The sequence below is a fragment of the Eptatretus burgeri genome, chromosome 8, assembly GCF_056783735.1.
Source record: "Eptatretus burgeri isolate ZD-2024b chromosome 8, Ebu_testis_v1, whole genome shotgun sequence".
Classification (NCBI taxonomy): Eukaryota; Metazoa; Chordata; class Myxini; order Myxiniformes; family Myxinidae; genus Eptatretus; species Eptatretus burgeri.
Window position 1 is genome coordinate 108,716,191 of NC_140968.1, and position 12,900 is coordinate 108,729,090.

At 43.5% G+C, this 12,900-nt stretch overlaps 2 protein-coding genes across 4 annotated transcripts in view; one reads left to right on the plus strand and one right to left on the minus strand.

Annotated features, from left to right (window-relative positions):
• The window catches only part of LOC147022513 (uncharacterized), an 18,654-nt gene extending 15,822 nt beyond the window's left edge, over positions 1–2,832 (minus strand). The window contains exon 1 of the mRNA XM_085890506.1: positions 2,709–2,832. Within this exon, the coding sequence (XP_085746632.1) occupies positions 2,709–2,741 (33 nt within the window). The 5' untranslated portion in view covers positions 2,742–2,832. The remainder of the gene's footprint in view (positions 1–2,708) is intronic.
• The window catches only part of LOC147022512 (uncharacterized), a 155,007-nt gene that overhangs the window by 42,186 nt on the left and 99,921 nt on the right, over positions 1–12,900 (plus strand). For 2 of the 3 annotated variants that reach the window (XR_015061291.1, XR_015061287.1), the window contains 2 exons: positions 4,765–4,805; positions 5,721–5,944. The gene's annotated coding sequence lies outside the window, so the exon portion shown is untranslated. The remainder of the gene's footprint in view (positions 1–4,764; positions 4,806–5,720; positions 5,945–12,900) is intronic. The other variant, XR_015061288.1, reaches the window with a different exon arrangement.

The following is a 12,900-nucleotide window of genomic DNA, read 5'->3' on the forward strand; positions in this document are numbered from 1 at the left end:
GTTTTTCATCTTTCATCAAGATAACGCCCGGAGTGGACACCCTTTGAAAATCTTCAAGCAGTTAGAGTGAAGGAATTTCTGCTCCTCAGCTTTTTCCCATCAATTTGTGATCCCATGGAATGCCCTCCCTAAAAATATGTGCTTCGAGTGGCATCAATTGCTGCGTTTGAAGCCACATTGGATGCCGTGTTGGACCAGCTCATCCCAGACATTGTTTAAACTTTCTGTCAATAAAAATAGATCCTTTTTCACGTTATTGTTTTTTTTGTCCCTTTTAACAAACTTTGTCCACACTGTTCTTTGGCAAACAAGATCAAAATATTGGTCTGACAGGAGGAGATTCTAAAATTCGCATAATAATGCGTAAATGTACCGTGAGAAAGACAGACAGAAGGACAGAAAGGGGTGAAAACATAACCTCCTTCACCTTTGGTGGTAGAGGTAATTATCAGTGTTTCCATGTGTCCCTGTTATTTTACCAGGTTTAAAAAAAACACATTAACATAATGATTTATTAATTCACTTCCATGGTCAGCCCAACTGTATGTTCTTATACACTGCCTGGGTTTTTCCCAGGAGCGGTTGAGTATTGTGTTTTGTGAAGATTGTATGTTGAGGTTGTCGTGATTTGTTCGATTTTCAAAAGAAAATTAATAAAAAGTGGTCCAAGCACATTTTGTGACGCTCAAAATTGTAATTCATACAAAAACATATTGGGCCAACATCAACCAATTTGTCATGCAGGAAATATTTTGAAACATTTAATTTCCCCTTGGTGAACCCAGGTACTTCAGCGATCATACGATAGTGTGACTCCGGTAGATCTGACACGTTGACCTCTGGAACTTCACCATTTCTTCATATAATGAATTGTAAAGAAAAGATAAAAATTCAAGATGAAGCATTCGACAAAGCAGAGCATCACAAGAGGAAGGTAGGTACGTGGTTGGAATAAATTGCAGTAGATCTGAGAACCGGTGTGGACTCAGCGACTGACAGACAGACACACAGTGCTCTTGTAATAGCTTTTTGCCTTTGTTTCTTTGAGAAAATGCGAAGGTTAAGAAGTCTTCCAATAAATTCGCACATGCATAATATCATGATATACTGTATATAATCGGTAATAGTTTGTATGTTATTGTAGTTAGATTTACCTTGTCCAATCATGAGTGTGGCTGCCAGGAGAGCCAGTCGACCGAGATGTGTGCACAATGGTCATTGACCTGTCGGGCCTGGGTTCCAATCTGAGCCCAGCTTGAAACCACCACACTGGTGTTTCACATGCAGGGCGGGGCATCAATGCGTGTGCCATCTCTCGGATGGACATTAAGCTGGGTGTCCCATCTGCCAGCATTACTTGGTGGTCATTAAAGAACCCCATGGTGTTCTTCGTGAAGAGTGGGCGAACTTTTGCCGGCACCCTGAACAAATTATAAATTCCTTCTCTGAGTGATGGGAAGGCAACAGCAAACCACCTCGTCAAAGCTTGCATTGCTGTTGCCATTCATTGCACTGTCAACTCACCCCAGCGGGAAAGGATGATGTGGTGGCTCTGCTGATGTTATTGTGAATGTCACACTTGTACAGATAAGCAAATTTCCACTGCAAGTGTATCAACTGGTATGCGTTGCAAGGAGACACGAAAGAAAGCAGTCTATCTCTGCCACTGCTTTGTCATCACAATTTCCTTCTTATAAATTTGTTACAACTGCCTCAACTGCTCATTTTGGACACAGGATGAAGAGACTACATAAGTTACAAATCACAGGATTCATCATCTTGAACTTGGATAAAATTCACATTCAAGGTAAAAATACAAAAATCAACTTAAATACTAAAATTAAATGCAGAAATTCTTTATAAAAGAAACCCTCTTCAACCATCCCCTCGTGTTTTAAACTTACCATTTGCATATTAGTTGAACATTTTGACTTATTTCTTTCTCGTAACTTCTGTTTTACTTCACCTGAAATAACACTTTTGTTTAAATACAAATGTCAGTTGAAAATGAACATCAAGACCCATCCCTCGACTTGTTCATACAATATTATATTATACTGGACGACCTGTGAACCCGTTGGGTTCACGTTGTGACAGCGGTTGATGAAGAAACATCATTTCAACAAAAAACAAAAGATAGCTCCAGCGAACTATACCGCTGAGGTTGTTTGCATTGATCAAATACTCCCGAAGAGTGCTTGGCTGAATCGGGAATTGATTTTTAAATAATTTTTTTCGTTGCCCAATTTTAACGAAACTTGATACTGCACACTGCAGGCGAATGGTGAGTGAGGTGGCCCTAAAAGGTTTGCGCTATCGTGTACCGTTTTGGATGTATTTCGGGAACATACAGTACATCCATACATACATACATACATACATACATACATTATACATATATACATTATACATATCTACAAGATGAGAGTTTTACGAATATATAGAAGATTATACATATATATTGTTGTGGTTACCAGATTCGCAAACCACCATTCAGGTCCCTTAGGTGAGGTATCTCGGTAAGTGCATGTGTAGTTAGGCCCAAACCCGTTGTCTAGTGGGAATACATGTCATTTATGCGAGCTGCGACTCTTCAGGATAGCCGTTTTTCTTTTACTATCTTTATTTTGGACCAATCGCCACCATCACAACCACAACAACAACCACCAACCACAACGCCGCTTCACCACAACCGCCATGACCTTTACCGTCACAACTCGCCACCATCGCATCACCGTCATCTCGCGCCACTCATGGGCACCGATGCTGGACTCGTGTAGGGCGCACGTTGAACAGCGTGTACAAAATCACGGATTTTCTGCTTCAAAAACGGATCAAAAACGACACACACCCACTTTTTGCCGTCCAATCGGTGAGCGAGGGGCGATTTGGCCCCGCCCCCAGGGCGATCGATATATGCAAATTTGTGGATCAAAAAGCCTTCACGCCCACTTTTTCTCGGGCCAATGGGGAGCGAGGTGAAAGGTCAAAGGGAGGGGGTCAAAGGCGAAGTTACGGGGGGATAAAAGGACGGTGTTCGTCAGTCAGAAGAGAGTCGGGAAGGAGTCAGCAAGAAGAGAGTCAGCAGAACGAGAACGAGGAGTCGGAACGAGAGAGTCGCAGGCGAGAACGAGAAGGAGTCGGAACGAACGAGAACGAGGGCGGGGGAAGTCTGGAGCCCGAAGCCTGCGGTGGCTGGAGAGGCTGAAGAGAGTCGGACGAGGGGGTGCTCGCGTCGGTGCCAGGAGCTGCACGCCCGAGGGAGGCCGGCAGCGCGACCTGGCCGAGGTGGAGACGCACACCAGGGATAATAAAGATCCTCTATACCCCGAGCATCAGCAACCCCCTCCTGTTTCCCCCCGCGCTGAGATAGTGCGACCAAGGGGGCCCCGTTCCCACCCCCGACCAGACACCGTCCACGAGGCCCGCGGGTTGCGGGGCCATCGCCGCTCCGCGTCTCATCACCAGACGGGTAGGCCCGACCCGGTCTCGGCCTCAGGCCTACCTCATTCTTGAGGTATTTCTTTTCCTTGGTTTTGGGTATGTGTTGTCGGCGCCGTCTGTGAAGTAGAATTGTGTAAGTGTTGCCGTGTGCTCGGTAGTCGGTATTAGCTCTGCACTGTGTTTTCACTTTTATGTTTGCTTTTTGTGTAAATGGAATTGTGTTTTCTTTTTTGTGTGCATTTGGTGGAATTGTATTTGTGTGCTTTCCGTTCGTCGCGAATAAATGTGCTTTATTGTTGAACTGTTCTCCCGCTTCGCTTCGTCTTTTCCTCCATTGAATCCCCATCTTGCTTCACGTAAAGGGTTGGTAGTGGGCTGAATACGCCCGATAATTAATCGAACCGTCGAGGTCGACGATAACACCGCTCGGTTATTCTGATAGTACGGAACGGGTCGCTTAAGTGGCCCGTGTCCGAAGTCGACCTGCGGCGAGGTGCGATCGCCCGGTCTACCCTCCGCGTGGGTACTTAGGTAGGTCGAATTTGGCGAGCAACCCTATCCCACGCGGGGGCTGATTGGCTCGATCGCGGTGAGACCGAAAGGTCCACCCGTGACTGGTTCCCGGCGTTAGTCCGAGAGGGTCACGACTGGATTGTCCGTCCGGTGGGCGACGTGCCGCGATTCGAGTTACGTGGCCGTTCGCACGCCGGCGGGCGCGAAAACCGCAACAATATATATATATATATATATATATATATATATATATATATATATATATATATATATATATATATATATATATATATATATATATATATACATACACAAGATGAGAGTTTTAGTGATAAATAGATTATATATACATACAAACATCTTATTTATTATTTCCGAGTTTGTGGTTTCGTGTCGCGCTATCTTCGACTTTGTTCTGCGCTCGAGTAACGTGATATTCGGCTTACATTATTTGAAAGACCATATGAGGTGCATGGTACAATAAAAGTAAATAAAATGGTTCTGAAACAGTGAAATCGTATTCCACTGACTGCATTAAAGTAAAATTACGACTGATACTCTGCATCAGTTCCTTTCTCAAACACACCCACCCAAACATGTCGCGCAGAGCGCGGGTTATGCTAGTATACATATATATATATATATATATATATATATATATATATATATATATATATATATATATCATGAAAACAAACTCATCTCTCCTCTGTGTATGGAGGGAATGATCAATCAGCTCTCCCCTAATCAATTAACCCAGGTGGCTTGGATTGTATAAATAAATCGACTCCTCCCATTCTCTTCCAGCCGAAGAAGCTGCATAAAGCAACCATGAAAGGCTACCGAAAGTAAGTGCTTTGCTGTTTCAAACCCACACTAGAGTTCCTCCACAGCCATAAAGACATTCACAAATAGTACACACATGAGAATCCAAATGCTACACACACCCTCAGCTGCAGGGCCGGTTTCATTGCTTGTTAGCGAATCAACAGCGACAGTGCAGACAGAAAGCTGTTGCTCTGTTCCTGTAAGTCGATGGCTTTACGCAGTCTGAGCAGCTATAATTGATATCCTTGCATGCTACAAATATTATAATCTTCATAGACTACTTCAGATGATGATGTCGTTTTATCTTGAACAAATGGAGTACCTGAATGTAAAGCTTACGGTTCACCATCAAGCATCAGAATGCCCCTCCCCTTTTAATGTTACTGGACAAGTCACTGTAAACTGATTGATGTATTTTCCAACATTTTGGTATACAGCAAATGCAGATGTGTTAAAACACGACACCTGTAAGAAGATAACTCTGGTGGAAATTATTTTGACATTCACTCATTTCAGGTGATACGATCAGGTGATCGCGGAAAATCTGTACATCACATTTTAAACAGTGTCAGTACTCTGTGCGAATCAACATAGAACATTAACGTTTGTTATTTTTTTTAATCTGTGCATTTTTCTCCGTGCGTTTACTTTAACCCTTTGAACCCTCACGGCCGTTTTACCAGCCACGATTCAATCCTCCATACATCTGAGTGGCTGGATTTTTCTCGAGGGAGCCCATGATGGGGGATCGGAAAGTCCAGGGAGGTCAGGGTTCAAAGGGTTAAGAAAGTGAACTGAGAAATGCTGAGATTTCCATACATTTATGTGCAATGGACTGTGGGTTAACTTAGCAATGTTACTATATTTGGGGATGTTCGTACAATTCCAGCAAGGCACCATATGTTTCCTCAACCACATTGTACCATTTCCGACAGCTCTGTCAAGCTGAAGAGTGCGTCCTGGTACCGAACAGAGTACAACAAAAGGACAAAATACAAGTTTCACTTCACCGCCTCGTGGTCCAAAAATGTTCTCAATGTGAAGCACACTTTCCTCAAGTACCACTCAAGGCTGGGAGTGATGAAAAGAAGGACATGATGGAAAATGTGGACACACTCTGTTCCCACCAGTTCGTTGCAATTCCACCCCACATCTCGTGGTACGTACATGTGTTCTTGTCTGACCGCTTTCCCATTGTATCTGTGACCCCTTTCCCCCTGCTGTTGTTCTTCCATAAGTGTACTCGGATAAAATGTATTGTCAAAGTTAAATACACCGAGATTACCCCATTCACATGAAAATGCAAATAACAATGCACAACCTTGTGCTTCTCATTCTCTATTATATACAGTACATATACCAACTAAAGTACCCATGTTGCCCGGGGATATTAAATGAAACGTATATTTAAATATTTCCTGCATGACAAATTGAGGAACGTTGGCCGAATGGTTTCCTATGAATTACCAATCTTGTGGGTTGCAAAATGCATTTGGACCGGTTTCCCTTCTTTGAACTTATTTTTTATCAATGTTATTTTTAAGTACAACAAACCACGACAACCTCAACATACAATCTTCACAAAACATATTACTCGATTGGTCCTGGGGAAAACCCAGACAGTGTATAAGAACATACTCGCTCGAAGCCTGAATACGGAGATGTTGTAGTAAACCTGTGCAAAGCAATCTTTCTGTACTGGCACATGTATAAGCACCATTGTAATTAAATTTGTGTTGGTGAGAAATCACCACAATCTCAACATACGATCTTCACAGCACATATTACTCAATCGCTCACAGGGAAAAAAAAAACAGGCAGTGTAAGAGAACATACTTGCGCGAGGCCAATGGAGGTGTTATAATAAACCTGTGTAAAGCAATCTTTACCTCCATCGCCAAAGGTGAAGGAGGTCATGTTTTCACCGTGTTCTGTCTGTTTGTGTGCAGGATATCTCAAAAAGCTGTGCACGGATCCCAATGAAGTTTTGTGGACAGGTTGGGTATGTGACAAGGACGAACTGGTTAGATTTTGGTGAAGATATGGATCTGGATCCGACGACTAGAATTTTAAAAGTGATTCTTCATCATTGAGAGATGGGGTAAAACCGATAGAGAGCACGATATCTCAAAACGTTGTGGACGGATTCGGATGAAACATGGTGGACAGGTTGGGTGTGTCACAAGGACGAAGTGATTCGATTTTGGTGAAGATCCGAATCTGGATACGAGAATTAGCCCAAAACAATATAGTACTGTGTAGCATGATATTTCAAGAATGTATTGGGCCTGATATGTTCTCGTGGATCAGGTATTGCATGGCGGAGGTGTGCGCTCTCCTGAGTGCCCTTCTCGTTTTTATAGCAGGCACATGAGTAAACACAAAAACAATCAAATTTGTGTTGTTGATAAGAAATCAAGACAACCTCAAAATACCATCTTCACAATATATATTAATAAATCGCTCCCAAACCTGAAAGGTCTTTCCTCAAACTGTTGCCTCAAAGTTGGAAGCATAGAATCGTCGAGAATGTCATTGTATGCTGTTGCGTTCAGATTTCCCTTCACTGGAACAAAGGAAGAGGCTGAGCCCGAACCATGATTACTCCTCTACCAAACATTAGAGTTGGCCCAATGCAATCGGGCAGGTAACGTTCTTCAAACCGAGATTCATCCATCAGACTTCCAGATGGTGGTGCATGATTCATCACTCCATAGTCCAATGGTGGTGTGATTTTCACCTCTCCGGCTGATGCTTGGCATTCTAAATCGTGATCTGAGGCTTGTGTGCGGCTGCTCGGCCATGTAAACCCATTTCGTGAAGGTCTTCCTGAACCTTCAGGTGCTTCTGCTGACGTTGCTTCCAGAGTCAGTTTGGAACTTGGTAGTGAGTATTGCAATCGGCGACAGATGATTTTTCCGCTCCGCCCTTCAGCACTCGGCGGTTCCGTTCTGTGAGCTTGTGTGGCCTTCCATTTCGCGGCTGAGCTGTTGTTGCTCCGAGATGTTTCCACGTCACAATAACAGCACTTACAGTTGACTGGGGCAGCTCCAGCAGCGCAAAACTTTGACAAACTGACTTGATGGAAAGGTGGCATCCAATGACGGTGCCACGTTGAAAGTCACTGAGCTCTTCAACGCGGTTTGCCAATGTTTGTCCATGGAGATTGCATGGCTGTGTGCTTGATTATATACACCTGTCAGCAATGGGTGTGGCTGAAATAGCTGAATCCTTTCAGCCATGTCATGTGGTTATGTATAATGTGTCTGGCTCTAGTATAGCTCGCTCTGCTCTTTCAGCCCTCTAATCCTTCCAGTTGCTCCCTCTTGGTTAAACCCACAAAATACACTCATCAGATTTCTCCGTCTTTTCTCCCGTTTGTGGAAATTCCTTCCACATGGTTCAATCACGTTGCTCTCTCCAGGACTTCAAACAAGTGATGCATCACTGTCATCTCACATTTCCACTGACGATCCTTTCTCCGCTCTTTAACGCCACCAATGCAAACCCTTTTCCTTACAGGTTCCTGTGTTTTCTCTGCTTCTCCCTCTCTCATCCTTCTTTTCTCTTCCTTTTTTTGTATACCTTGTCGAGGCTCGTGTGAGAGCAAAACGCAATGCACAACCAGGGGGGCATGAGATAAGAGGGGTGAGAGTGGGAAGGGCAAAACAGCGGGGAACAGACATCAGGAGATCTGTGGAAGGGAGAGGGATGGGGCGGGGAACACAGGGGATACAAGATGGACATAACAGGGACTTACAAGAAGAAAAGCAGGGAATTTGAAGGAGGTGGGTTTGGGGTGGATTAACGTGAATATAAAAGATCGAGGATTTGGAAGGGGGACGACAAGAGGTCGGGTGAACAGCTGTTTTGAAGGCCTTGATGGAAGAATGGGATTGGACAGAGTGAGGGAGTTTATTCCAAAGGTGGGAAAAAAGAGGAATGAAAGAGTGAAGGTGAGCAGTGATTCGTGATTTTGGTTGTCTTTCCAGAAGAGGCTTGGTGCGAAAGATGCCAATGATTCGAAATGCCTTGGTTTCCACAGCGTGAAGCCGAGAAAGGTGAGAGGCAGGAGCACGAGCCCAGAGAGGAGAGCTGTACTTCATCAGGCTGCGGACGAAAGCTTTGTATGTGGTCAGGTGCTCAGGTGGGCTGAGGAAGGACTTTGCACGATGGAGGATTCCCAGTCGGCAACTGGCTTTTGAGGCCAGGTTGGAAATGTGGCTTTCCCAGGAAAGATCGTGGCAGATAGTGACACCCAGAAGCTTGAAAGAAAGGACTTCTTCCAGAGGATTATTGAGAATGTGGGTGGGGTTTTTCCAAATGGTCCTTTCGGAGAGACACAGTGAGAGTGTGAGATTTGTCCGGATTGAAAGACATGTTCCATGTGTTGGAGCAGTTTGTGATTTTACCCAGAACTGCAGTGAGCGAAGAAGCTGCTGCTTGCCAGTCTGAGGGATGACAGATGGTACGGCAGAGGGAGGAGTCATCAGCAAAGAGATAAAGAGGATTTTCCCGAGATTCAGAGAAATCATTGATGAAAACCATAAAAAGAAGAGGGCCCAGAACGCTGCGTTGAGGAACTCCAGCCTGGAGAGGAAGAGGGAATGAAAGAACTCCATTGAGGGCCACACGTTGACTGCGACAGGAGAGGAAGTCTGCGAGCCATGAGTGGAGATGGCCTTGGATACTATAGGAAAAAACTTGGATGCCGTTCTTTGCTCATTTCATCCTTGCACTTCTGTGAGTTTCGATTTTATTACCTCTGTCGGGGCCGAGGTCAACGACCTCAAGGAAAGAAATCAAGTGAGGTCATGGACCAGCCGTTTATTCCGGAAGAGAGAAGACACTTCCGTGCACGGAAGGAAGACCCCAACCAGCTACATAGTTGCAAGCTGAATACAAGGTTTCTGAGCGTTTATATACTGTTTTTACCAAGACATCAGATGGAACTGAGTTGACTTCAAATAAAGCACATACAATGGTATTAGTCTGTCAAATGTCACATACAATGTTTTTGCTTTGTTCAAAGATTCCTCCTACAATGGCATACAAATGGTTGGAGTTTGTTTTCTGATACAAGGGGAGGGGTGTGGGGGTGTGGGGGGAGTAAGAGAGAGTCATTGTTTCATTCTGCTGACTGCATGATCACAGGTCAAGAGTTTATTATCAGATATGACTTTACAAGAGGTTATTTGCACTCAAGGAAAGATTATGTGTGTGTTTTTCTTTCAAGCTCACTCAGCATGTATATTTTAGTTTTATCACTTTTCATGTCTATTTGCTCAACCAGTAAATTATTTCTAAACTCAGTTGATTGAATCATTTAAGCAAACAACGAAGTAAATTTTGATTCTTACATGATTATTGTATTACGTTTAATACTCCAGCTCCCACAGTTTCCCCCTTTTGTTATAACAGAGCAATCCTAACAGTTTGTTCTGGAACGACAAACCAACTAATAAACCAATGTCACCTGCAGGGTGACCCATATCTTGCCAAAAGGTGACCACGTGTGACTTCTTTAACGTCACACTGAGGTGAACAGAGCTGCTATCCACCAGGAGCGACTCCTTGAGGAATATCTGCCTACGAGAGATTCCGATGAGAATCGTTCTGCAGAGTAACCATGAAAAATATGCGTTTGCCTCATAACGTCACCAAATGACGTCATAATATCTCAAGCTTGACATATCGAGAAAGCACTCATTGAGGTGTTCAATTTGAGGTACTACACGATATGGTTCCTAAAACTTGAAAATTTGACCTGAGGCGCAAACCATGAAGGTCAAGGCCAATCGCCACCAAAAATTAATCAGCTGAGCGCCAGACCATGAACTATATTCCCATGAAGTTTGAAAACTATCCAATCAAAATGACAAAAAATAAGGGTTTCGTCGACTCCCCTGATTTGCGACAAAGTGACCTTGACCTTTGACCTTGACCTTCAAAATCTTATGCGCTGAAAGGGACCTCTATAGGCCTCTGATATGCGAAGTTACAAAAATTTCCAATTATAACTGTGCTCTGCAGAATTTTTTTACATGATTGCAGACAAACAAAAAAAAAGAGAAATTAAAAAAAATAAAAAAAACATAAAAGCTGACTAACATATCTTGCAAAAACTTTGTTTTGGCAAGATAAAAATCAACATGTGTCGTTTGGTTAGCGGCAGGCTCGTTTCCACCACGTCACCCAGACTTGCGCTCTGTGGTGACTTAACAACCTGGCAAGTGGATGCAACACAGCGCGGTGCCACCACCTCCCCTCCACAGAGTTGGGGCGTCCAGGCGATTTTGGAAGGAAAGAACCCTGTGCATACTGAACATATTCATCCAAGAGGCAATCGCCTTTTCCATTGATACGAATCAAATTTTATTTGAAAAAACCGCTTGAATTCATTTTCCCCTGAAGTTTTAAAGGTATTTCTATCATTCCACATCTCTTTATTATAATCAACCATCTGCTTTTGGCTCTTTAGCAATCATTGGTGAATTCTTTCAACTGGGTTTTTGTCATTCACAAAGGCACAAGTGTCTGTACTTTCATATTTTCCAAAAGATTCCACCGTCACGGTGTCTCGACTTAATTTTATACTAAGTTCTTCATTTTCTGGATCTTCTGGATCTTCAGAGATGATTGGTCCAGGGAAACTTGATGTGCCACCACCATTGTGACTGTGGTAAATTTTCACACACACACACACACACACACACACACACACACACACACACACACACACACACACACACACACACACACACACACACACCGATCATTACTTTAATCATGATATGATGACAACAATAGCAATGATCAACATGTGGAGTATCCATGTTCCTCCTCCACCAAACACTTCCATTATCCAAGATACAAACCCTCCTTCCTTAAAATATCCATGTTTCTCTGCAGCTACCTTCCTTACGTGTTGTACCACGTCATGGACGTGTACCTTCAATAAAGCCTGGGGTTCTACAAGATTATTCATTTGCATCCTTATATCTATCCTTGTGCCAGTAATTTGTCCCTCAATGGTTACTTTGGGTCAAATATGTTTTGAGTCAAATATATTTTTCTTCCCCCTGAGATATTGACGCAAAATTTGTATCGGGGAGCGTGATCATCTTTTTCCCTTGTATCGAGGAAGTTACGTCTCACCCAATTCCAAGGTTAGTTCCAGTGCCAATAGTCAGTACATTTGTATCCCTCCTTTTTCCAGTTACTTGTTATCTCTCATACTTGCGCACTTACATCCCCTTTTGTCCCTCCTATTCTCGTTCGGACTGGATTAGCTTTTCTACAATCCAGGTACTGACATGTATCTACCCCTGAAAATGGGACTGCTGAGAGGGGCAGTCCATGCTTGGCGAAGTGGGGTAGCTGTGAGCAAACCCAACACTTGCTTTTGTTCATATTTTCAGCATGTTGTAAAGATATTGCAAACAAGATGTTCAATGGATGTTCAGTTATCCCTTCATATAACACTATGCCTCATTTCAGGCATACAGTGTCTACGTCCCCTGAATCCCGTGTGACATGGGGTGCATAATTACATTGAAGGGTCATACAGGTGTTTTTCCCATACGTGGCTATCTCATGCAATTGGTCCCTATGTTTTCCTCCTTCTTCTTTGCGTTCTCTGTCACGACCCATTCATCGTTTCCCCTTCTCTCAACCAACCAAACATTCTGTTCTCCATGACATTCTCATAATACCCTCACTGTCTGTTATCTTCCATATTATCCCAATTCTGCACGTGCTAATCAAGAGCACTGCGACATGTGTCATAAACCTCCGGTAACGTTCTTCCCACTTGCAGATTTCCTTTCTTCTCTTTACAACTTCCTGTATGCTTTTTGCAATGAGATGTGTGAATCTTATCTTTGTACTTGATAACTGTGGTGGTGACCAATAATACCTGATGTGGTCCAGTCCAACGTGTCTTCAATGCATTCCTCCATCTGAACACCTTGATGTTCATACAGCGATCCGTCGCCAGGCTGGATGCTGTGGTGTTCCTCTGCAGCTGGTCTGCTCGTGCTTGTCTGACCTGTGAGTCAAACTCTTTGACAACCTTTGTTAATGCAGCACAAAAGTTAATATTTGTCTTGTCCA